Source organism: Lissotriton vulgaris, chromosome 8, assembly GCF_964263255.1.
Source record: "Lissotriton vulgaris chromosome 8, aLisVul1.2, whole genome shotgun sequence".
Lineage (NCBI taxonomy): Eukaryota > Metazoa > Chordata > Amphibia > Caudata > Salamandridae > Lissotriton > Lissotriton vulgaris.
Genome location: NC_141696.1, coordinates 61,740,261 through 61,766,595, shown reverse-complemented (window position 1 = coordinate 61,766,595; position 26,335 = coordinate 61,740,261). Strand labels below are relative to the sequence as shown.

Here is a 26,335-nt window from a genome sequence, read left to right as displayed (position 1 = left end):
AGAGCTTACCGTCTCCCCCCTAAGTGCTAGCCTAGGGAGTACGCAAGGCGGACTCCCGTCCATTCCGTCGGTCAATTGTACTGTCCCAAGGTCTTTCTACCGCCACAAAGGTGATCAGGGCCCAAAGGTCTGTCACCTTCCCCACCTGCGCTCTGCAAGAAAGACCCTAATCCTCTGACCCAGCTCTATGTACCGATGTCCGATAACTGCCCTCCATCTTTGCGATACCTCACCTCACCGGAAAAAACCCATTCGGTGCGGAATGTGACACCGGCAGCTAAACAAAGAGTTGAAGGAGAGGAACGCTTCTGGGAGGCCGCCACGATCCGGTGCAACAGAGGAAGGAGAGGCCGGGGTCCCTGCCCCTAGCGCCTAAATAGGTCACCAGGCTCCGCCCTCTGTCGCACCGGAAGTGCGTCCTCCCACCCTGGAAGGAAGTGATAAGCGGCCGGTCGCCCATTGGGGCAGACCGGCCACTCCTATCTAGATCAGGTAGGGGGGCGGGGGCCGGGGGCCGGGGGGCCGGGTCCTAAGTGCGCGCTTGCCGACGCTCTGCTCGCGCTTGGCAGAGAATGAAGAAAAGTGCCAGGACAGTCCCCTGAAATCCGGGACGTCTGGTAACCCTAGATTCATGGGCACCCGTTCAGCCCAGGTTGGTTCTATGAATATCTCTAGGATATGGGGGTCTCAATGGCCCACAACAAGCACAAGGAGATGGTGGACTAAGCGCTGAAACTTTTCAGACACTCACCCCAGTCACAGATCTGGGTTGAATCCATCATCGTTCTTTTTCTCACTTCGCTACCTCAGTTCAGACACAGCTATATGCAAATCAGTCTTCACCCTGTGCCTCATGGGTACAGTGCAGCCCAAACCGCCAAGCCAGGTCCTCCCTGGACCGGAAACAAGTATCCTAGGACCGGTTTCTGGGTATTACCTCTCATCAGCCAGGCTAGCTTGAATCCAGTGGCACAGAGAGCAAGGGACCCATATCTGGGCATACCCATCCCACTTAGGGTGAACAAAGCAAACACAAGGAGATGATGGACAGAGCGCTGAAACTTTTCAGACACTCACCCCAGTCACAGATCTGGGTGGAATCCATCATCGTTCTTTATCTCACTTCGCCTCCTCAGTTCAGACCCAGCTATATGCAAATCAGTGGCCCCTCACTACTCTCCTCAGCGGAGGGGCATCATTTTGCATTATGCTACTGTGTTTAAGGTGCTTAGTCTTACAACCCACCCGGTGTATCCATCTAGTGTCTACAAGCACTTGTCTCTGACAGCTGTAAAGTGCTTCTCCTTAAGGAGCGATGACCCCTGCCCCCTGAACAATGCACATGGGGAGGGTGTATAGGATGGAATGCGCTCCCATGCCCCTCCCCCTCCTGCTCGACCTTGTCATGTGATTCCAATATACCGTTCAATATTTTGTACAGACCTCTTCATGTCCAAAGCGCTCTGAGGTGGGGCCAGACTGCGTTTGCGCTATGCAAAAAGTAAAAGAAAAAAAAAAGGAAAACAAGACCATGTCCCTGTTAGCAGAGGGTAGTCTGTTGGTTGTGGGAGTCCAGTGGGTTCCTGCGACCCGAACCCCCCCCCACCCCCACACCTGCGTGAAGGAGGTCAGTGCCGGGTGTGCTCCAAGTTTTGAGTTTCCTGTGTGGCTGGCTGTAGCTGTGTCTTTGGTGACCAGCTGTGTCTCCTTAGGAACCTGATGTCTGCTTCTGTAGGTTTCCTGTTCGGAGGGTATCCCTGTTTATTTTTTTGGGTGGGGAAGTTGAAACACCCCCTCACCAAATCCTACCTGCCTCGAGGCCACTGTTCATGTTCTGACTTTTTGCCATGGTTAATGTGAAGGTGCATGTGTGTCAGCCCCCATTAGGGCCCGGTGCACAAGGGATGATGTGTAGGCCCCAGCCCGCCACTGCCCAGCCACAACACACACTCTCAGGATGTTGTTTCAGAGACTGACCACAAGCGGTCTGTCTCACCTTTATTTAACGCCTCGGCTGAGCCCGGCCACGGCGTTGCATGCTGACAGCAGGGCACCACCCAGGTGACTCCGTATATTCCACACAGCTTCAGATGGCTGAAGCCACCTCCACTTAAGCACACCCGAAGTCCTTGAATCGCTGACTGGGTGCTGGGTTCAGTCTTACTTCATACAAGAAGCTTCTGACCGCCTGCAAGACCATTGGGGCATTTAAAATTAGTTTCTGTCCCTCACCCAGTCCCAGAGGTCACCATGCCTCCTGCTGTCTCTGGCTGTGGTTCTCGGCCACTTACCACCTCCACCGAGGCATCCTTACTTCCCCGCGTCAGGTCACCCGACTAGGAGCTTCCTTTTCTTCTCCTTGCTCTCAAGCCTCCATCCGCCAGAACCATGAGATGTTTTGTGTGGTGGTCTGACGCCCACGCTGTGCCGTGATCAAGGTCCCTTGACTTTTGTGACAACCTAAGCGCCCGCTCGAACGGGGTACAAAACTTCCACCCAGGGTGATGGTCTTATACCAACACATGATCCCACCCCCCACCTCTAGCTGCCTGGTAACGCTCCATCTGGCCCGACTGGCTCTGTCGTTTATTCTCCTGAGCCTTGCCTGGTTGCCTTCCACATCAAGTGTGGCCGGTGGGGATGCAGTCCTATACATTTTATAGGAACATTAAGTCTTTAAAGCTTCAGCAGGTGGGTATCTGTGGAATGGCCCTTAAGTGGGTATCCTCCTTCCTCACGAATAGAACTCAACCTGTTAGACTCCCCCTCCTCTCCACACACACACACACACCTCAGAACCCAAGAAACTCCTCTACGGAGTCCCTCCAGGGTCATCGCCCAGCCCAGCGCTCTTCAACGTCTACATGACACCCTTCACGGGCATCATCAGAGCCCACGGCATCAACATAGTATCCTATGTGGACATCACACAACTCATCCTCACCCTTACCGACTCAACCAACACCACCAAAGCACACTTCACCAACTACATGAGCAACAACACTGCCCGGGTGAAAAACAACTGCCTCAAGTTCAACACTGACAAAGCCGAGGTCCTTTTCTTCAGCAACACTCACTCCCTCTGGGATGTCTCTCGGTGGCCCACCAAACTTGGCCTCCCCCACCCACCTCTGCAGAACCTGCAAAGAACTTCAGGATCATCCTGGACACCAGCCTCTCCATGAGCAGACAGATCAATGCCTTCATTTCATGATGCTTCCACAGCCTGCGAATGACGTGCAAGATTTACAAGTGGATCCACCTTCACACCAGATGAGCGGTCACCTAGGCTCTTATCGAAAGTAGACTTGATTACGGAAAAGCTCTCTACATTAGAATCCCAGCCCATGTCCAATCCCAACTCCAAGCCACCAAGAACACCACCAGACTGATCCTGAACATCCTGTGGAATAACCACATCTCTCCACACTCCCACAGTCTCCATGGGCTTCCAGTCCATGAAAGTTGTATGTTAAAGCTACTTACCCAAGCCTAGAAAGCTCTTCACAACACCAGTTAAGCTTACCTCAATCACCGCCTCAACATCTGCCAGCACACCAGACACCTTAAATCTGCGTCCCAGGCAAGAGTACACCTCCCTCGCGTTAAAAAGACAAGAAGTGGAAGACCATCCTTCTCATACCTCGCAGCCAAGGCCTGGAACAACCTCCCAAAACACCTCATAACCACCGCCTCCCTCATGGATTCCGAAGGAAACTAAGACCTGGTTCTTTCAGATGAAATGGCATGAGCTCCTCCTCCCTCTCAGGCCTGTCCTACTTAGACCGTGGATACCCTCACAGGGGATTAGCCACGCTCTACAAATTCACATACAACATTACAGGGGGGTGCACGGAGCCATGCAGTGAATGGTGTTCCTCAGAAAGCGGTGTACATTTTACTCCAAATTCTTATTCTGATCAACTGCGATCCACAGGGCTTCGTTCAGTGTTCTCACAAACTTTTCCACAGTGCTGTTGATCTGTAGCCACTGCGGTGTTATTTTTCGGTGCTGGATCCCCAGCTCTTTCAGGTACTCCTGAAACTTGCCCTTTTGAAAAAGGGGTCTGTTATCAGTCTTGATGGTTTACGCTGCTAGTATTTTCTCCAACAAGGGTTGTTCATGAAAGAATGATGTTGTGGCTAGCAGCTCTCCCACAGGGTCCTTGGCATGGTCGTCGACCATGACCATGGTAAGTTGGCCAACCAGAAAACTTCCAAAGTCTACGTTGACCCTCGTCCACGGTGTTGTGGGCACGTCCTCCGTGGCAATGGGAGTTGGTGCCTTGGGTACCCCATGGTCTGGCAGGTCAGGCACTGCCACACTGCTTCCTCCACTTTGGCATTCATTCCATGGAACAAGACATTCCCTCTCAATCGGGCCTCAGTCTTCTTGACCCCTTGGTGTCTCTCATCAGCAAACCCAAATATCCTCTCTTTCAGGGCTCTTGGGAACGACAATGCAGTGGCCCCGCATGATTAGTCCCCCAGCCATTGAGCTCAGTTCACCTCTCACCATCTACTGTTGTGACAGCCGAGTTTTCTCCGCTGGATCCCACTGGTTGCCGTCCCATAGGAACAGTTTCCACCCATTCTTTTAAATGGCCTCCGTCACCTGCTTCAGTCGTCATCCATTTTAGCGGCTCGCCAGATAATGTCCATTGTCGTCAGCGCTGTAAGGCAAACTGCGGTAACCACCATGCAGGCAAATTCCTCTGCCCCTTCACCTCCCCCTGTTCCTCCTTCCATTCTCTCAAGGGGCGTCAGGACAAAAAGTACGCCGGGTTCCCAGGTTCTGGCCTGTATATCACATTGAACCTGTATGGCAACAGTTGTGCTGCCCATCGCTCCGTACGTGGGTGTGGATGGGGCACTGCGCCTCCAAACAGACTCACAGCGTTCTATGACCCATGACTACCTTGGACTCTCTGGTATACACATAGAGATGAATGACTGAATGAATGAATGACTACATACTTATATAGCGCATGGCTGCCCGGAAGCATCCCAGCTCATTCAGTGCACTGGGATGCCTCCAAATCAAAATGCCTGGCCATCAAATGATGACAATCCCACTTGATGGCCAGTGCCTCCTGTTCAATTTGCGTGTAGTGCACTTCCTTTGCTGTGAGTGCCCGTCTTGCAAATGCCAACGGGGCCCACACTCATGGCTCCTGTGTCAGAACAGCCCCAGCCCCAGCCCCATGGGGTCCACGTTGACCACCCCTTCTGTCGCTTTGTCTGGATTGAAGTACACCATTGTGGCGTCCGCTAAAAGTGCAGTTTTGATTCCATTGCACGCCTCCTGTTCCTTCACGACCCATGTCCGCGTTGTCCCCACCTTCGTAAGGACTCGGACCGGTCCAATAGTGTCGCTAGGTTTAGCAGAAATCAGCCAGGACAGGTCGCCATGCACAGGAAACCGCGCACCTCCATGCTATTCCGTGACGCCCTGATTGCTGCCGACTTCTGGGGTGTACTTGTAGGCCATCACGTGAAAATCCAAAGAACTCGACTGTGGCTCACAGAACAAGCATTTTTATTTGTGCAGTGCCAGTCCACTGTCACACAGGCCCTGGAGTGTGACTTTGAGGTGTTTCTGTTGCTCAACTAATTAGAGATATCCATAAAAACCTTCCTTGGGCTGAATGAGTGCCCCTGAAGCTGCCCCCTGCCCCCATACACTCGCACTGCACCACAGTAGCTGGTGGAGCCGGCGTCACACCCCTGACTACACAATGAATGTGTACACAGACGGGTATTACGGAAGGCGGCATGACTCGACCTTTTTGTGTAACTCCCGCCTAGGCAAAACCATCACCTGAACAACCAGGTGTCACCAGGCAACCTGAGGTAGCAACAGCAGATACAGAGAGTCAAACACCGCACGCCTCCACAGAGAAATACACAGCCTTTAAGCATGCACCCCAACAACTTCACTGAAGGGGTGCTGAGGTGACTACATGTCCTGAACCTCTCACTGGGCCCCCTTCACCTCACAAGGAGCTCCAGAGGCATTTTAATTAATGACAACAGCCGATTGAGCCAGCAGCGCCAAAAGGTGGAAACTCTAAGGCCCTCAGCCCCAGATCAACAGGGTTGGTGGATGGACACTAAGGGAGCTCTGTGAGTCCCAAACCCTCAGGGCCGTGTTAGCCTTTCATCCTTCCCAGGTCACTATGATGAGCACTATTACATTTGGTTATAACAATTTTTGTTATTTGCAGCACAAGGGATCATCAAAGCTGAGGTTTCAAGCACTGCAACAAAACAAACCAGTGTAAATAAAATACGTTAATAACTGTAGTACTATCCCTCAGACATGCCTCACAAGGGGTTGGCCTCCTACAGGACACCTACATCACCTAACAGTGGGAAAGCTACACCCAGCAGAACACAAAAACTGGAGAGAAACACACAGAAGCCTGTAACTAGGAGGAGAACACTCCTGTTGATGTCACTTACACTGATTTTCCTCAACTGCCAAGTGGCTCTATATGCGCTCGGAGCCGTGCTCGCACAGTTGCAAGGAAATGGAGAGTGGGCCCCGATAGCATATGCGAGCCGCTCCTCGACGGACACAGAACAGAGATATTTGCAAATAGAACGAGAAGCGATCGCCATCCACTGGGCCTGTCGGCACTTCCACGTCTATGGGTACGGCCATCCATTCACCGTGTCCACGGACCACAAACCCCTCATCCCCCTGTTTCAAGGGTCTGCGTCCAAACCTCCACGAGGATTGAAAAATGGATCCTTCAACTGCAGGGATATGACTATCGAGTGGAATACAAACCGGGCTCGTCCAATCCAGCGGACTACCTCTCGAGGCATCCCAGGGGGGCCACCAAAGCTGAAGAAGAGGATGCCGAAGACACTGAAGAATATGTCCGATTGGTATCAGAAAGATCCCGACCACTGCCCATGAGTCTCGAGACCATTGTAGAAGCCACCCGGCGCGATGATGCCTGCAACTGGCCATAAGTGCAGTACAATCGAATGACTGGCGCCCCATTCAGTCCACCATGACCAGACGGACGCCGCAAGCAAAGACTGTCCTGGAGTCAATTGTGCGGGTCAAGGATGAACTTTCGGTCGACAGCAGTGGTTGTCTGCTCCGAGGCCTGCGCCTGGTGATCCTATCAAGTCTGACTCAACAAGCAATAGACCTCGCACACCGGGGACATCAAGGCATGGTAAAGACCAAGAGTCAGCTGAGAGCCAAGGTATGGTTCCCAGGGATAGACCCACTGGTTGAACAAACAGTCAAAACATGCTCATGGTGCCAAGCATTGGGCCAACCAGATCACCCTCACCCCGTCATCATGGAAGAAAACCCCCAACGACCATGGGAGTGCGTGAGTGTAGACTTTGGATACCTCCCAGATGGAGGCTCTGCACTGGTGATCATCGATGACTACACCAGGTACCCTGAAGTGGAGATTGTGGGAAGTCAGACAGCCACGGAGGTTGTTACAAAATTTGAGAAGACCATTGCTACCCACGGAATATTCGAAGTGGTGAAGACAGACAACGGGCCACCCTTCCATGGACAAGAGTTTGCAGACTATCTCAAGGCCTGGGTAATTCCGCACCGGAAAGTGACCCTGCGCTGGCCTCAAGCAAATGGGGAAGTAGAGAAGTTCATGCGCACTCTCAACAAAGTAATGCGCATCGCGCATGCAGATGGATCACCAGGGTGCATTAGTAGACTGTGTCAAAAGCGGCCAAGAGATCCAATAGGATGAGGGCTGCAGTTTCTCCCCGATCGAGGAGGTAGCGGATGTCGTTGGTGGTGACGAGGAGTGTGGTCGTGTGCTGTGGTTTCTTCGGAAGCCTGATTGGGAGGTGTCCAGGACATGGTTCTCTTAGATGAGCACTAAGATTTGGGTGTTGATGGCCTTCTCGATGACCTCGGCTTGAAAGCGGAGGAGGGAAATGGGTCAGAAGTTCTTGTGGTCTGTCGGGTCAGCGAATGATTTCTTCAGCAGGGGGTTGATGTTGGCATGTTTCCAGTCATCTGGGTAGAACGCGGCTTCGAAGGAGCAGTTGATGGTGTGGCAAAGCTGGTGGGCAATGGATGTGGCTGCTCTGTGGAAGATGTGGTATAGGCAGGGATCCGATGGGGCTCCTGTGTGGATGCTCTTTAGGTCTTGAGTGTGTCGTCTGTGGTGATCGGAATCCAGTTGAGCACGATCCGTTGGGATGTGGCGTGGATGCGTGCAGTGGTGGAGGGCGTGGTGATTGGTGTAAAAGCCATTGTAAATCTGCCTGATCTAGTGGTGGGAGAAGGTGCCGAGTTTGTTGAATAGGTCTTGGGAGGGTGGGCCACTTGTGCCTGGCTCTCACTGTAAATTACACTGTTGGGCCTAGCGAACTCCTTGACGGTGGCTAAGAGTTCTGTGTTGTTGTGTGCAAATATGACATTGTTTCTATCTTCACATGGAGTTAGTTAATTTGTGATGTATTTTTCTATACTCAATTCAATGTGAGTGGTTGAATTAACGAGTTTCTAAGTTCTAAGTTGGCAGCGCTGGCTTTAGAGCTCCTTGCACCCGATGCAAAAATCTCTCTGGGCTGCGCATATACCTAGCTGGAGGAGGTGGGAGGGAGCACCATGTTCACATTGTGAAAGTACTAGGCCTTAGAACTAACAATGGCACGCGCTTTCACAGTGCAGGCGCAAAAGGCAGGCCCCCAAGCTTGCAACTCAGTGATATGATGTCCTAAACCGCTAATGTGTGTCCTGGACAGCACAGCTGTGCATTGATGAGACGGGCCAAGGATGATACAGCCTTATCACCCCTCAACTTTACATAATTAATTACTCTGTATTTAATAAAGCAGAGGTGTACTCTTGTCTTGCTCTTCCTCCATATCTGATTTTCTCCCTCCCCTTCACACCTTACTCCTTCCCTTCTCCCCATTCTTCTTTCACTTTCTGCCCTACGTCCACGTTTCCTCTTAATCGCCACCTCCCCCATTAACTGCTTTTCATTTTTCACATTCTCATCTTTCCCTTTGTTTTTCTATTCACACACTCCCTCTGTCTGCTCTTCTTCCCTTTTTCCTCTTTCCTTTTTTGCATTTCATCATGTTACACTCCAGCCTCGCACTCCCTTTCTCTGCTTTCCTCACTTCTCTTCACATTCTTTGTTTACTGTATCTATCTTTGCCTTCAGACCTCTCCTCCTTCCTCACTCTCCCTTTAATGTTTTTCCTTCTTGCACATTTCTTTATATCCAATCCAGGAATCAGTGTTTGTTCTCAAGGTCATAAATTCAAATCTTGGTGCGGCAACTCAGCCTTTCATATTTCTGAGGTCGATAACATTTGTGCTATTGAGCTCAATAACATTTTAAATTTGGTGTCAAGGCCCCCTTTGGTGAATACGTGCTTTACAAATATACATGGTATGTCAATCTTCTGTTATTCAAATTCTATGCAATATTACACTGTCATTATTGTCTCTGTCCCTCCTTGACCCAGTACCTTTCATACTCGTATCTATTCCCCTGACCTCCTGGCTTTCTTTTGTCCCATCTTTTTCTTTTCCTTTTGTTCGATTCAATTCAATAAGCTTTATTTCGATAAAAGTATCTTGAAAGCTGTGCAACCCAGAGTAAAAAATATACAGATAGACCAAGAAACATTTTTTTTAGAAATACAATGTGCAATAAAAGGATTAGAATAAAAGATTCATTAAAAGCAGAGACATTAAAAAGTTAAAAAATTGCTTATACATTTATAAAAAATAAGAAGAAAGTGCAAGTTTTAAAGGACAAAAAACACATGGGCATTTTATTGTTTAAGTATTGACCCTCAAGTTTCTCGCTCTGATTCTCCATGCCCATCTAAGAAATGTTGCTGGTCTCTTCCTCTGCACCTCCAGCCATGCCTTTTTTCCCCTCTTGCTTCCTTAAACACTCATTCATTCCTCATGCTTCCTCCCTGGGTGCATATAATCCTTCTTCCTCTATTCTTTCCTTACTTTTTTTCCTGCGCCTTCTTTCACCTCTTCTTTAATTTCTTCCTTTCTTATCACCAATCATTCCTTATGCTCATCTTGCTCCTTTCCTTTCTTCTTTCTTTTCATCTATCACACATCATTCACTTCCTTTCTCCCTCTATTCCTTCATTTCTTCCTTTCACATTATTTTCTTATTTCCTCCTTCTTTCATCCATTGCTCATATATATCCTCACTCCAGTACTCCCCTTCCTGCCTGCATTTGTTGCCGCCTTCTTTAATGTATTCCTTCCTTCACCCCCTTCCTGTCTTTTAAGCAGCCCAGTACAAGCACATTCTCTTTCATTTGCAAAGCTGCCTCAAGCCCTCTAATGACCTCTTCTAAAGTTGCACTTTGAGATTTACACTCCTTTTCCAAATTGAGTTCACTTTTAAGTTGTTGTCATAGGCTTCCCTTATGTTACATTATGTTATATTATATTGATTTGTAGAAATAATAATCATTCGAGAGGGTATCTGGGCACTAGGGCAGGTGTGAGGTCCCTGAGGTGCTTATATGAAGAGCCTGGTCTTCAGTTCTAGCGGAACTCAAAATGTGAGGAGGCGGCTATGATGTGTTGAGGCTTGTGGATGTGAGTGGAACCAACAAAGGAAGAGGGTGGAGCCTCTGGGGGAAGTGGGCAGAACCAGGAAAGTGGATGTGGCCTACTAAGTAAATGCGAGCAGCTACACTTAATATTTTACAAATGAAGCGCTGACGATCGTTGGACGGCGAGTGGGTGTCGGGTGCCTGTAGACGAGTGTGCCGCAGAGAGAAGTCTTGGGGTTGGTCTGGAAGTGGAGATGTTCCGTGGTTGTCGTTAGGCCGTTTGAGTGCGTGGTCAGTCGGAGGGTTTTCTTGTGGATGATGGCGATGCCTCTTCTTGGTCGATCAGTGCGCTCCTTGCGGGTGATTTTGTAGCCGTCTGGCATGGCGATAGCGATGTCTGGTCCAGAGCTGGGGTTTGCCCAGGTTTCCGTGAAGAAGGCGATGTTGGGAGAGGCGGCATCGAGGAGGTCCCAGATTTCAGCGGAGTGTTTGTGGAAGGGTTGCATGTTGATGATGATGATGCAGTTGAGCCGGTCAGGTGCACTGTTGTCCGGCTGGGCGGTGGGGGAAGCTGGTGTTTTGGCATGGGAGAAGGCATGGTTGCGGTTCCGGCAGGAGAAGGGTCCATGGGTCTCCATTAGTGGTGCGAGGTGGCAGGCGGTATGGCGTCCAGAGGTGAGAACTAGGAGGGGTCTTTGGCTCTGGGCGTGGTCTAGGCGTGGCCGGGCGCAGACAGGCTTGCTTTTGGCGTGACTGCACATCGGCCGTGATTAGGTAGTGCTGGAGAAAGGTGGGGGCTGGACTGCTGCAAGGCAGGAAAACTGAGCAGGAAGGGTCACTGGAGGGGGGCGGGCCACGGGATATCGTAGGGGAGACAAAATAGAAAACAGAAAAAAAACAAGGAAAGAAAAAAAAAGAAAGAGGCCACAAAAGGCAAAGGCAGGAACAAATAAGAGATAGAGAAAAGCAGGGTTGAGTCATTATCTACAGGTGAGCCGAGCTGATGAGTGTAGATAGGCCCGGGAGGAGTCATTATCTACAGGTGAGCCGAGCTGATGAGTGTTAACAGGCTCTGGTGGAAAATCGAGAAGACCTGTTTCAAATGGTTTCTGCAGGACCCTAGTGGCATGTTTTTGGCTTTAAAGTATTGTGACGGTGAAGAAAATCCCAGCCAAATCCAGTTGCAACTGGGAACTGGTTATGTGTTCCGTACACCTCTCCTCTCCCCTCGGCGTCGCTCCCCCCTCGTGTTGTTTCCGGGTCCTGTTTATACCGTGCCTGAGCTCAGTGGAAAAGAGCCAACACTTCATCCTATTGACAGCTCGCTCTGATAGAAACGTCCAGCCAGTGCCCTGCTGCCCGAGCCTTGGCACACTCGCCCCGCTCTCGCCTTTTATGTTTTTAATTGCCCCTGACGTACAGGTAATTTTAACTGTTTTAACAATCACGTTTTACTGCCCTCATGACCTTAAGGCAACATAGCATACTTTATGGGGCAATCGGGCAAAAGGATGGTGGGAGTCCTAGCGTCCGGCGCGTGCCCCCTGTCCCAGCCCCAGGGCTCACTCACATTCCCAGCCCCAGGGTTCACGCACAGACCCGGCCGGGCACGGCTTCACCTGGTGTCCAAGCCCACAGCCTGACGTCATTCACTGCATTCTAGTCTGAAACATGACGCACGTGCTAAGTTCGTGCTTATGTAGATTTTACATTTGAAACCTTTCTTTGTTTTAACAAAATTATGAATGTGCTAATACTTATTTAATGTTTTTATGTCCATGTGCCTTTTGCTGGTCGTAGTTTCCTCCGACCCCTGCTCCCCACCAACCTTTCCTGGAGCGCAGAATGAGCCTTTCTAGGCGCTTTGACGCAGACCCCGCTGTCCATTGATTGATGACGTCGTTGCTGTTCCTAGAAAGGGCTGTGTTTACTCGTCGGCAATAAACCGCTCCTGGCGGGGCCGTGGGTCACAAGCTTGTTATGAGTCAATCACGGGTCACTGTAGAGCACAGCCAAGGCCGGACTGGTCAGATAAGAGGCCTCTCTTTATCTTCGAAAGGGAGTGCATCTGCGGGGTAACTCGGTGGGTGAATGCATCTGTTGCTTAAATCTGCTGCAACCTACAAACATAGCTTTAAATATGGCAGGTCCAGCAAGTATGTTCACCTTTCGAGGTCAATACTAGAAGGACCAGGCTCACTATTTACAGCAAGCATTGGCAAAGCCTATAGGTCTTGCCTATGCATGATCTATTGTATTTTTTATGTTTCAAAGAGGCTCATCAGTGTCACCCGATCCCGCCAGAAGGAACTGCCAACGCCAGCAGGCCTCAAAGGCGCGACCTTTTGGGATTGTCAGTGCTTGTTTATGAGGGAGCAAACTCAGACCGTATCTACAAACTCAACTCCTAAACTAACTCAGGAGGGCCTGTTGCTATTGGCTAAAGTGAACATGCATTGACAAAGCCAATAGGTGAAAGATTTATGGCCCCCTGTTACTGCCATTGCCAGATGCTTCTATAATGGCCCGTCATTGGCAAATTCAGCAGAGGGGACCAGCTGTGCTGAAAGAATAAAACACATTGTTTTCTAGTCTTACAAGTTGTCCACCAGATCTCCTGTTGCACAGTGACAGCACAACATGGCGTCTGTCTGGAACTATCATAAACCGTGTTTTCTAGACTTGGTTCTGTATTCTCAAGAAGGACGCTACATCGGGTGATGCAACTAAGCATGGGCGGAAAATCCATTCCGCTCGCGGATTTCGCGGATTTTCGGTAAATTCGCAATACACGAGATTCGCGAATTTCCAGCAAAATCCGCGAACGGAAATCCGCGAACGGGGATTGGGTCAAAAGTTCAAGCTGACTTTTGTAACTCTTTTAGAATGGCGCCAGCAAGCGGCCAGAGCCTCTAAAATAGTTACAAAAGTCAGCTTCAACAAGAAGCTCTAATAGATAAAGTAAAGCAGGTGCTGCTCAAATTCAGTTACACAATCATTAATCACCCCAAACTTGGGGTGATTAATGATTGTGTAACTTAATTTGACCTTCAACTGTAGCACCTGCTTTACTTTATCTATTAGTGCTTCCTGTTGAAGCTATTTCTAGCTATTTTAGAATGGCGCTGGCAGCTTGCTGGCGCCATTCTAAGTGGGGCTGAGGGCAGAAGGGCACAAAAGTGGGGCAGAGGGCAGAAAGGCACAGAAACAAGTGGTACAGAGGGCAGATGGGCATAAAAAACAAGAGGGTGGCAGTGATTAAGCAGGCAAAAAAAAACCCCCGCGAAATTGCAAAGCGCCTCCCGAACACCAGCGAACACGCAAAAATTAAAAAATCTGCAAATTCGCGCGAATTTTGCGGATTACCAATTCGCAAATTCGCAAATTGCCAATTCGCAAAATTCGCCCATGCTTAGATGCAACGTGATGACGCTTGTTATGATGTTGCATGATGCAATGTGGCAGACATCTTTGGAGCGTAGAAATGAAAGAAAACAGCATTTCTAATCGTTTTCTGAATTACCGCTGTGTTTCTTTATAACGTCGCATCAAGGAACGTGGTGGCGTTCTTAAAAAATACTTTTAGCTTGGCCGGCCGCCGCTATGGACAAGGGCATTAGAAAAGCATCCAGCATTGTAGAGCAGCGGGGGAAGAGGTGCCAAGTGGGGAGGGGTTCGAAGGAACAGGGGAGCAGATATTAAATAGATAAAAGCGGAGTAGGATGGAGAGGGGTGAAAAACAACAGATGATCTGGGGGGGGGGTTGGAGAGCAACAAGGAGAGAAGAGAGTGGTGGAGGTGTGAAAGGGAAGCAGCACACAAGGGAGAATGGAGAGAACAAATAAACACATGCACTGCCATGGAGTGCTAAAAGCAAAAAAAAACTGAGTTGCCTGAATGCAAGTCATCACTCACAAACATGGTAAAGAATCCATACTCCAAGGGAGGGACGAACCCAATAGGAGGAAGGAAAGCCTTCAAATAAACAAGAACATTTGAATGACAAAGAAGTCAAGCAGGTGTATGCAGAGGGCTGACTCTAAGCCCACTGTCAATACGGTATTGTTTGCAATAGGTCTTTCAACAGCAGGTCCTGGGACTGAAAAACAACAGGTGGAGCTTTTACAGTGCCGGCCGGCCAGGCCTCTAATACCTTGCCAGTGTCACTTAGTGAAGAACTCCAGGCCTACCTATTTGAAATATTTGCGTAGTTAAGTCATAAGGCACCCCTGTAGACACCTAGAAGCCCCAGAGGGCAATCCTGTGCCCTGTGAGAGAAATTCAACATAACATAAATTAAGAGCTCTCTGGGGTAAAATAAGTAAATACACCATGTCAATTTAGGAGGGCTCCGGTGTAAACAATGTTATTACATTGTGGCAACTTAACAGGGCTCCAGAGTAAGATATTTAAATTCATTGTAAGATCCTGCCCCACCTGCCCAGAGCCATAGAGTCTCTCTACAGCTGTACCTGGGCGCGGATTAAAGTTGGAAACGGCTCTCTTGTGTCGAGAAGTACAGGCTTGAAGCGGGGATCATATCAGTGACATTATATATATATATATATTGCTGGCATATCGTTTCAATCACTTTATTGCCGACCTGTTCCCAGCCCTTGATGCAACGAATGGTCACGACTCCCGCCTTGGAAAGTTTGCACTGAAGCACTTCCTCTGTGCAGATGACGTGGACTTGAGCAACCAAACCATAGTAGGCCTGCGGAGGCTGATAAACTCCCTGCACCTGCACGCGCGCAAAATGACTTGATCGTCAAGATAAATAATACGAAGGTGATGACGTTCAGCAAGGCAGTCAAGAACAATGTATCCTGGCACCCATGTACGCACACTCTGATTGCAGTAAAAGAATAGAAGTACCCAGGAGTTTTGCCGTATACCAAGGAAACTTTCTAGTAGTAGCTGTGGGCAATTGCTGATAAGAGTAGCGCCTTAAACAACGGCTTCAGTGTCTTATATAAAAGGGTGAAGGGCCCACAGCTCTATACATTACCGAGGGTAATGGCGGTAAATGTTTTGCCATCCTCAACCTACGGAAGTGAGGCTCCTCAACAGGCTGTCCTTCTGTCCTGCTGGACAAACTTCAAGTAAAGGTGTACCGGCAAGGTCTCAGCTGACCCCAGAGCTCCACCGCCTACCAGGTACGCCTGGAGTATGGTCTTTTGAGGCAATCGATTAGTAATCCGGGTGCAACAAAGACGCTCCAATGCTAAACTTTAAATCACATTCTGTGGTTATCCTCCAACATGGAGAGATCTAGCAGCAACAGTTTTAAAGAGTATTTTCACCAATCTTTAGTAATTTACAATTTGGTAATCTATGGGAGCTGCCTGTTGCATATAATGTCAAACACTCCATACTCCAGGACAAAGACGTGCTTGTAAAATGATTCCATACTTCAATGGGGATTAATATCGACTCCCAGTTGGAGTGGGCAGAATACTTGGCTAGTACACATCTTCCACATCTAAAATTAAAGCTGTTACGGAGTCGCCAGGCCTCCATTCGACCCTGGCGGAAAAACTGGTATGGCAGTACACTGGTTATAGACGCTATAGACTGTGAGGCTCAAACACGGAAGATCTTTCCCACATTATATGCATCTGTCGTGAAATGGCCACTGGCAGGACTCGTATGCTTAAAAGCACACTAGAAAACAACAAGATCTGAACGTGCTGTTCTAGCCTGCCTACAACTAACCCCAGGCCGAATACTCCGCTCCACCAACGGAGTTAGCTGAGTTTTACCAACTCCGCATGCTGCTGAGAACACAAAGTTGCGGCAAGACTCCATGGCGGAGTACGAGGCCAGCCCCTTTAAAAAAAAACTCCTACCTTCTCTTTTGCCCGCCCTCCTCGCCACGGTGTCTCCTTCTTTCCATCGTCCTTCTCCTCGCATCCCAGTACGTATTACCTCTTGCGTGAACTGTGCATGGAGAGAAGGAGACACCGTGGCGAGGAGGAGGGCAGGCAGAAGAGAAGGTAAGTGGGTTTTAAAAACATTTTTTCAACCCTTTTGTGGGCCTGGGGCGTAGCGTAGTTCAAGAGTTTTTTTTTTAAACTCCGTGGAGCTACGCGGAGCACCACTCTGTATTCTCCGCCCAGGGTTACCTACAACCTGATGACCCCATACTGAATTGTCGATTTGCAAAATACCTCCTCAGAATCGAACAAAAAATAACAACCTAGAAAATGTGTGGAACATGGCTCGGCAGCCCAGTGACAATTGGAGGACAACAATTCAGTTCCTGATCCAGGGACTAATCTGTCAGCCAGGGACAGGACTGGTATCACCGCCTCAGGTCAACTTGGCTTCACATGCCTCTATAAGACCGCTTCATGACGCTGGCGTACTTACGCTTACGTTGTTATTCAGCGGTTATTTACAGAATAAACACTCAGTTCCTGCTCCAGAGGTATGGCTGCCAGCCAGGGGAGCATTCATACCTAGCCTAGCTCCACTTGACTTTACAAGAGCACTTTATAAAGCTGGTGACTTTATTAATCTGCTGAGCCAGCTAGTTGAGAGAAAAGCCTCTGTTCCTGCTCCAGGGGCCCGGTGGCCAGTCAGGGCGAGGACTCGTGCCCCACCCTCAGTGTATCCTGACTCCACGTAAACTCATGAGCACTATACAACGCTGGTGCACTTGCGGTCATGACGTTATTCATGAGCTCAACTGGTGTATTTAGAGACACCTTGACATCTTTTTTTTATCAGTAGCAATCTCCTTACAATCGGACTTTTTTTTTTACTGAATGTTTTGTTCATAGTTCTTGATTAACTGATGCAAATAAAGTTTCCTAAGTTACTTAAATTAAATACATTGTAACAATTTAGAAGGGCTACTGCCCTTCTAAATTATTAGTGTAAAAATATTTAAACACATTGTAGCAAGTTAGGCGGAAGCCAGGGTAAAATATTTAAATATAGTGTGACAATTTAGGAGGCCTCCAGGGTAACATTTTCAAATACATTGTGACAAGTTAGGAGCCCTTCCCCCCAGGGCGAAATAACTAAACTAATAATTGAGGAGTGCTCCAGAATAAAATAATGTAGCAGGCTGGAACAACGTAAGGTCTCTCCAAGATAAAGTAATCATCAGATTCAGCGTAAAGCACGCTGTGAATAGTGCAAGGCGCATCAGTCCGCGCTCCTGTTGCCACAGTCGTGATCTTGATAGTTTATCGTGACAGAAGCACTGGTTAGGACAAGTGCATTTTCCTTTAGAGGTGGATGGAGGTATCTTGATGGCCACGAGCTGCAGTTCCTTTTATTGCACAACCGGAAGGATGTGGTAAGCGCTACAGCCACGTGGCTTCCGGCAGGGGCGGAAGAGGGGTACCGCGCAGCTCCGCGCACCCCAGAGGCAGTGGCGTCTCTGAGCCGCTGCTTGAGATCCCCACTGCTATGGGCCCTTCCAAATACTCACTTGGCGCTGTTTCCCCTGACATGCCGCCATTTTGTGGTCTGTCCACTTTTTGATCCTCCGCGGTGTTTTCTTAACACACGTATCCAGCAGCCAGCACCCTCTAGTGAACCCCACTTGAGTAAGTTAAATGTCTTGTTTATGGGCCTCCTCTGTCTTGGGGTCTGCAGACAAAATGCTCATGAATATTGTGATGGGATTCCATGGCAGAGGGCTGTGGGTCGTGGGTTGAAAGGCACAGCTGAGGAATCGTAGTAAGGGAAGTGGTGACTAATGAACAGTGGCCACCGGCACGGATCGGGGGTGGCGACGGACAAGGGGGAATGTAAAAAAAAAAAAAAATCATATTTACCTTATCGCCACCACGTCTCTCCAGTCTCTCCTCCGCGTCAGGACTCAGCTGGAGCAGGAACCAGGAAGCACCCAGGCTCCTCTGACCAATCACAACGTTGCAATGCAAGTGTTGTGATTGGTCTGAGCGCAGTGGTTCCGCGCTCAGCCAGGGAATGGGGGCCTGGTCATGTTCTCCACACAAGCTATAATGCAGTCTGCGCGGAGAACATGCAAAGTGCGCATGGAAGTTTGGCTAGCTTGAGAGGGTCGGTCAAGCATTGAAGCGTACTTGAAGTGTAGGGTGACCAGACGTCCCTGATTTGCCCGGATAGTCCCGGTTTTTCACCATCTGTCCCAGCAGATTTGGGCAATTTTGGCTCATGTCCCGGTTTTTAGAGGGTGTCAACTGAAAACAGTGAGAGGCACTTTTTAGGGTGTTCTAAAGCTGTGCTAGCTAGCAGCCATTATAAGTAAGCAAGTTCATTAATAGTTATGGTGTTGGTTGTAAAAATTTAATTTTATTTATTTTCTTAATGCATCTTCTGTGATCCTATGATGATTTATTTATTTATTTATTTATTTTTAGAGTTTTCTATAGCGCGAACTTGAACCGATTAGGTTATCAGAGCGCTTCACATAGCACCAGTTCCGTTACATGTTATCACAGCAGTTTACATAGAATCCGTTACGTTACACATTTCAGGAACTTGAACCGATTAGGTTATCCAAGCGCTTTACATAGCACCAGTTCCGTTACATGTTATCAAGGCACTTTACATAGAATCAGTTACGTTACACATTTCAAGAACACGTTTCTTTTTGTTCTAGTGAATAGGGTTATCTCTTCACACGGGGGAAGGGATACACCTGGCTATATTTCAACAGTCACACAGGCGACTAGTCGTTAAAGCTATAACTCTAAACACAGGGAGGGAATACACATGGATACAATCTAAGAATCGCATAGGATATCAGTCATTAGAGTTATCTTCTATCTACACAGGAGGGATATGGCTGGAAACACTCTAAGGGTCACATAGGGGTGGTAGAGAGTACAAAGGACCACTGCAAACACTAGTGATAAGAGTCAACTACATACACATAGGAAGGGATATGACTGGTTAAACTCTAGGAGACGCATAGGGGTGGTATATGGTGTAAGGACTTCAGCGAATACCAAAGCTTAGCATTATTGCAATCGGTCAAAGGTCTACTGCATACACTAGTGATTAGAGTTATCTCTATATACATAGGGAGGGGATATGACTGGATAAGCTCTAAGAGTCACATAGGAATGGTATATGGTGCAAGGTCTAAAGCAGAAACCATTAATTATAGTTATTACAATAAGTCAAAGACCAGAGTTCCATAAGTGTGGATGCAGTCACAGCACAAAGGGAGGGTGGGAGGGATGCAAGGGAATGGAGAGAAGGGGAAGCACAACAGGGAGGAAACATTTGAGGATCATCCACAGGGAGAAGGGTTAAGGCCAGGGGCATGGTAGGAGGGCTAGAGTCCAGAGAAACTGTCCGAAAACAGCAGCAAAGTGTCGGTCAGGACAGAGCAAAAGTCAAGAAGTCCAGTAGAGAAGGTGGGAGCCCAGGTGAGAGATGACGCTGGAGGCCAGCCGCAGGCACGTCGCCATCTTGGAGAGCTTGCAGTAATCCGGCTCGGTGGGCGTGAGAGAGCGCAAGGTGGTGAAGATGTTGGTGCGATCACGCGTTGTCCGTGAGGCGCTGCCACGACAGCTGGTGGGTTGTGTGTGGATACAACCGCCCTGGAAGATGTGTGGCCTCCGGGAGCCATGAGCAGCACATTCAGAGCACTGGAGCCATTGGTGCCATGCTGCAGGGGGGGAGGGGTGAGTGATCCAGGAGATCCGGCTCATGTTGCAGGACCACAGGGCAAAGCGGAAGTGGCAGAGGCCCCCAAATCGGTAGCCGGACGGGTGGCAGGCCCGACAGCCTGAGAGAGGGCCGCAGGATAGGCAAGAGGCTGGGGAGAAGTTGGGGCGAGCCAGAAGAAGCGGCGATCGCCATCCGAGGGTCGCCGCCGGCCGCCATCTTGGAGTCAGTCTTGCGTGACCCCGGGGCAGTCTGGTGATGTCGACAGCCTCAGCACTCCAAGTGGGGAATGCAGCAATTCTTAGGATCAGGGGCAGTTTTTGGTGTGTGAGGGCAGTGAGAGTTGGGTTCAGAAGCTCAATAGGGGGAGCCGATCGCCAGTTGCAGGTCGCCGCCAGCCGCCATTTTAAGGTCAGGCATAAGCGGGAAGGAATATCGTTATGAGGACCGCCTCCAGTGAAGTGCCGCTAATGAAGCACCTGAGTTTTGTAAAGCTTGTGTCAGCCTCTGTGCTGCGACCTTCAACCGTACCTCCTGTTGGGGTTTGCAGCTGTCGGCGCTCTCGGCAAGATTGCGACCGCCATTTTGTATGCCGCCGCCTTCTCCCCCGCACTGCAGATTTTCACTGCTCCCATGGCACCAGTAACGATCGGATCAGCCCAGCCCTGCAAGTGCCCCGCACTCTCTGGTTCAGGTGTCGGGGATAATGCTCTCCCGTGGCCAGGAGCCGCGCCGGAGCAGAGCGTGGACCGGGAGCTGAGGCAGACCCCCGCCGGTTGCTCCCCCCCTCCGCCTAGCGCCCTCGCCCGCATCCCGCTCCCATCTCACTGCAGGCACCGGGTGTTCCGACGCAGTATGCAGTGCCGGGGGCCCAGATTCGAGATCGGGATCGGCAGTTAGGTAGGTCAGCCGCGGAGGAGCTCCGGGGCTCCTGCTCCTCAGCGGCCGGAACCGGAACCGGAATGATGAAAGCTGTCATTCTGTGCCATTCCGCGGATGAACAATTTTAGTCCTTCTTCTATTTGTAAAAAATGTCCCGGTTTTTGATTCTCAAGATCTGGTCACCCTATTGAAGTGGGCAAACCACTCCTCCCCTGCTCTGAGAGCAGAGAAGCCCCACCCACAAAGCAGCAGGAACAAAGAAAATGATAATATTCAGTCATCATCATTTTATTTTTCCTTTAGTTTGGCTTAAAAAACAGTGGGGCCTCTGCCTTAAGAGCCGCCACTGCTAATGAAAGGGGATAAAAAGAGGGGACATAGAAAAAGTGTACTTGAGAGAGAAAGGTAAGGAAGAAAAGGAAGGATGAGAGACAAAAGATGGGTAGATAGGAGGAAAAGGGGAGGAAGGATGAAAGGAAGGAAACATAAAAGGAAATAATGAAGAAAGGATGAAAGGAAAGGTGAAGGAATGAGGGATGGGAGACAGGAGACAGAAGGAAGCATGAAAGGATGGATGAAAGAGTGAGAGGATGAATGGAAGAATGAAGGACAGAAACGTGGAAAGAGTAAAGGATGGACAGATAGATGCATAGATATGTTGATTCAGAAAAAGGGGGTGGTGATGGACAGAGTATCTGAATTAAGCAGAACACTCATACCCAGTCAACAGATCAGGGCTTGATCCATCACCGTTTTTTAGCTCACTGCCCCATCCCAGTTCAGAACCTGGCTACATGCAAATTAGTCTATCCCTGGCCCAGTGCATCATGGGAACAGGGCAGACCAAACAACCAAGCCAATTCTTTAATGGTAAGGAAACAAGCTTCCGGGGACCGGTTTCTGGCATTACAGCCGTCTTTTCTGAATAGATATGTTGATTGGCAGATGATTGATTGGATGGATTGGTGGGTGGATTAGATTTGTGGACTGAATTGTGGAGGCGTGGACAGCTGAATGGATGAAAAGGGTGGATGGATAGATAGATGGATAGATGGATGGATGGATGGTTAGATGGTTAGATGGATAGATGGATAGATGGATGGATAGATGGATAGATGGATAGATGGATAGATGGATGGATGGATGGATGGATGGATGGATGGATGGATGGATGGATGAGGGGAACTTTCCTAAAGGCGGTCAGGTCTGCTCTCTTTGAATACTCGTCGTGATTAGAGTTACGGCCCAAGTGGGGGGTAATTTAATTCCCTGATTACTCCCTGCTCGGCCTTTCACCCCTCCAGGAATCCTAGGAGCTCGTGCCTCGTGCACAACTCGTGGGGTCCTGCTGATTCCAGCTAGAGCACGTGCCCCTCATTCACCACACATCATGCTTGCAATTAGGGCGTGTAATCAGCAGCGCGCGCGCTGCTCCATCCACTGAGGGGCGCCTCTGGGGCAGCAGGACAGGAGCATCTCCTCACAGTAAACGCCTGTGATCTTTAGTTCCATCTAATGCATGGCCTGCGTGGAGCTTTGAACCAGTTATACATCTTATTCGTGAAATATTCACATATCCCTTCACATATCCCTTCTCTACCTTCCCTGCTCCCCTCCTCTCCCATCCCTTGAGCTCTCATGCAACGCTGTCTACCGTCTCCCTCCGGAACAAGGATTGCAGAATCTCGAGCAAAATTACATTTTGTCATTGATGTACTCCCTTTCACCTGGAAGAAAGTTTTTGTGGCTGTTTCTTGCAATCTGGCATCCTCTTGTGGCCAACTGTAGTGGTGCCTAAAGGCCTCCATGTAATACCAGTCTGGTGACGATCATAAACGGACTCAAAAATACACTTTTCCTGCTTCATTTTTACTGTGCTTGCCCACTCGCTTACCCCTGACAACCAGAAACTTTAGTCGAGTGCCAGCCATGGTGCAAAAACACTGTCCCACCTTTTAGACTGGAAAATCAGGATAACAGACATAGATATTTTCACTCTACTCTGAAGGTAGATTTTTAAATCTCGAGCTCTGGGTCACAGGATCCAGAGAAAAGGCGACTGTCAGAGCGGGTCCAACTGAAGTTTCCCAGGTCCCTGCCCCAGGTGCTCATCCATGCCAGGTTTCTTCTTTGCATTGCAGGACTTTTAAAACAGGTCTGTAAATCCCAGAATGCAAAGCAAAATCCTGGACTGGGTGAGCTGCTCACAGATGACTCATAACCCATGGAAAGGCGGCCCCTCCTGCCCTGGGGGCTGGGGCATGCCAGACGTTCTGGATATCCAAATGACATACTTTTACATACAAATATTCAATCAGGTTTATTTCTAAAGCATTTTTATGGAACTCACTACAAATTCCCTAACAATTCCCGAAGCTCCTTTAAGTTTTCTCATTCTCGTGGGGTCCGCCAGGCAGAACAAATCCCTCAGTCTGGTGATCCACAGAGCTCATTGCTGACCTGAGTCCTGCTGCTTTCATATTCTCCTTCCATTCCAGGCTGGTTTTTCCTAAATTAGCCTCCAAAACTCCTCAAATAAGTCCTACAAAGGATGGAGGTTGGAATCATTTTCAGAGTCAGTGGCTATCCTGAAAGTATGGCAAGATCACTAACCTTGCGGACCAGGGTTGGGCTCCCCTACAAGACCAGGTTCAGGGGTTATTCTTGATTCCCATTGGAAGCCAGCCCTATCTGATAGCCAGGGGTGGATCCACAAACGAGGTCCAGAGCAGATCCGATTGGCCGGCTCTGTCCAGGTGTGCACTTCAGATGAGGACGCCTTGGTGCCCTCTCTCTCGGGCCATAGATGGATTCAGTGCTTAGCCAGAGTCTCCAACCACTGACCAATCTCAGACACATGCTGCTCTTTTGGTCAGCCGTCATCAGAGCTTTCATTGTTGGGTGGTCATTGCTCCACCACGCACCTGATTTAACACGTTGTACTTTAGCCTTCCTAGCAACTAGGGAGTTACGAAGGTTATGGAACTAGTCCATTCGCATGGGTTTTGGCCTGAACGTAAAGCAAAAATGTCCTGACCAGAATATCCTTTTACAGGCTTTTATTGGGCGATCAGGTTCACTCGGCCTAACCCCGTTATTTTGCAGTGCTTAATTTGTGCCGGTAGTTAATGGCATTGGGCACCGATACTCATTTTTGGGGCCTTAACAATATGCAATTGTGGTATAATGCAGTACTGGCATTAGGCAGCACTGGTGGCAGGCTGCCAAGAAAAGCTCTGGGCCCTGGCACATGCTTTATCAATCAATCAATCATAGCATTATACATACCAGTGAGGGTCTCAAGGCGCTAATTGGGGGAGGGGGAGCTGCTACTGTTCGAAGAGCCAGGTCTTGAGAAGTCTCCTGAAGGTTAGTAGGTCCTCGTTCTGCTGCAGGCGCATGGGGAGGGTGTTCCAAGTCTTGGCGGCGAGGTGAGAGAATGACCTGCCGCCGGCGGTCACTCTTTGGATGCGGTGGATGGTGGCGAGGGTGCGGTCTGCAGAGCGGAGCTGGCGGGTGGAGGTGTAGAGGCTGATTAGACTGTTGAGGTATGCTGGTCCGGTGTTGTGGAGTGCCTTGTGTGCATGGGTGAGGAGCTTGAAGGTTATCCTCTTGTTGATGGGGAGCCAGTGCAGGTCTCTCAGGTGGGGTGTGATGTGGCTGCAGCAAGGGATGTCGAGGATAAGGCGTGTGAAGGCGTTTTGGATGTGTTGGAGACGTTTCAGGAATTTGGCCGGTGCTCCTGCGTAGAGTGTGTTTCCATAGACCAGTTTACTGCTGACGAGGGCCTGGGTGACCGTCCTTCTGGTCTTGGTGGGGATCCACTTGAAATTTCACCAATTTCACCCTCTGATCCAGTTTGTGTGTTGCGCAGAAAGATGAACATTTCTCACCTTTTGAAACTCCCTTCTGCAGGAAGAGCCTTTTCTGTCCGAGACCTTCTTTGAACCCCGGGCCCATGGAGACCCATGCCAAGACACCTTCTTTAGGTAGTGTGTACCTTATCCCAGCACTCACTATATGGTTAAACCGCTGAAATCCTATGTAAAGTAAGATTTTAAGCGGCGTTGACTCTAGTAGATCAGAATGGTCAGGCCTACCTGCTTGCAGTCTTCACTGACTGTGGAAGGCGCTTGGTGCAAATAGCCCACATGCCAAAGGGCCCTTAATCAGAACTGGTGCAAGCCTCTTCACCCATGTTGTGTTCTTGGGGGAAAGAGGGCAGCAAAGCATCTGTTAGCCATGCCGGCTGCTTATACCAATGTTTTTATTGCAGTGTGAGTACTACTCTACCAACATTTGTATCACTTGACCATGAGAACCTTCCTTGAAATTTCTGTGCAGAAATTTGATCACAATTGTGCATGTGTGTTATGGGATTTAAAGAAAATGCTAAGTTGTTTCTCATTCTAAAATTGCAAGTTGCTAAGTCTAAGATTTCCATTTTCACCTTAATTGTAGATGGATGCTAACATGGACCGCGTGGCAGAGCTGGCTACCAAGGTGTGCATCGATCTCAAGATGGAGACGCAGCAAGTGTGCATGAAAGCTGTGCAGCTCTTCAAGCAGGACGTGATCACCGCCTTCGTCCAGTCCTACCTCAGGCCCATTGAGATATGCGGGCTACTTGTGGGCAAGGACTGTGGTCACTGGGACATCTACTCAGACTGGAATGTCACCTTCCCGGATACTCCGAAGCCACCTGTGACACCCCCCAAGCCTCCGCAGCCTGGAGCACCCACCAGCAGAGTACTTTACCTCACCGACCTCCACTGGGATCGACACTACATGCCCGGCAGCGATCCTGTCTGCAAGGATCCACTGTGCTGCCGGAACAAGACCGGCAAGAGTCACCACAGCGCTGGCTACTGGGGGGAGTACAGCAATTGTGATCTTCCATTGCATACCATTGAGAACCTGCTCCAGCAACTAGGCTCCTCCCCGACGCTCTACGACAGCGTCTACTGGACTGGCGACATCCCTGCCCATAATGTTTGGGAGCAGACCCGCAGCGACCAACTCCTGGCCCTGAACACGGTCACCGGTCTGATCAAAAAGTACCTGGGGCACGTGCCCGTCTACCCTGCGGTGGGCAACCATGAGAGTGCTCCGGTCAACAGCTTCCCACCACCTTTCATCCATGGCAACAGGTCCACGGCATGGCTGTACGAGGCGATGGCCGAGGCTTGGCGTGACTGGCTTCCTGACGAGGCTCTGCAGACACTCAGGTAACCATAGAGGATGTCTTTTTTAGAACAGAGTGGTGGGAAGATCT

At 49.5% G+C, this 26,335-nt stretch overlaps 1 protein-coding gene across 4 annotated transcripts in view; it reads left to right on the top strand.

The window, feature by feature from the left end:
* SMPD1 (sphingomyelin phosphodiesterase 1) overlaps nt 1–26,335 on the top strand; it is a 68,423-nt gene that overhangs the window by 5,305 nt on the left and 36,783 nt on the right. For all 4 annotated transcript variants that reach the window (XM_086933717.1, XM_086933718.1, XM_086933720.1 and 1 more), the window contains exon 3: nt 25,522–26,288. In XM_086933717.1, coding sequence (XP_086789843.1) covers nt 25,522–26,288 — 767 coding nt within the window. The remainder of the gene's footprint in view (nt 1–25,521; nt 26,289–26,335) is intronic.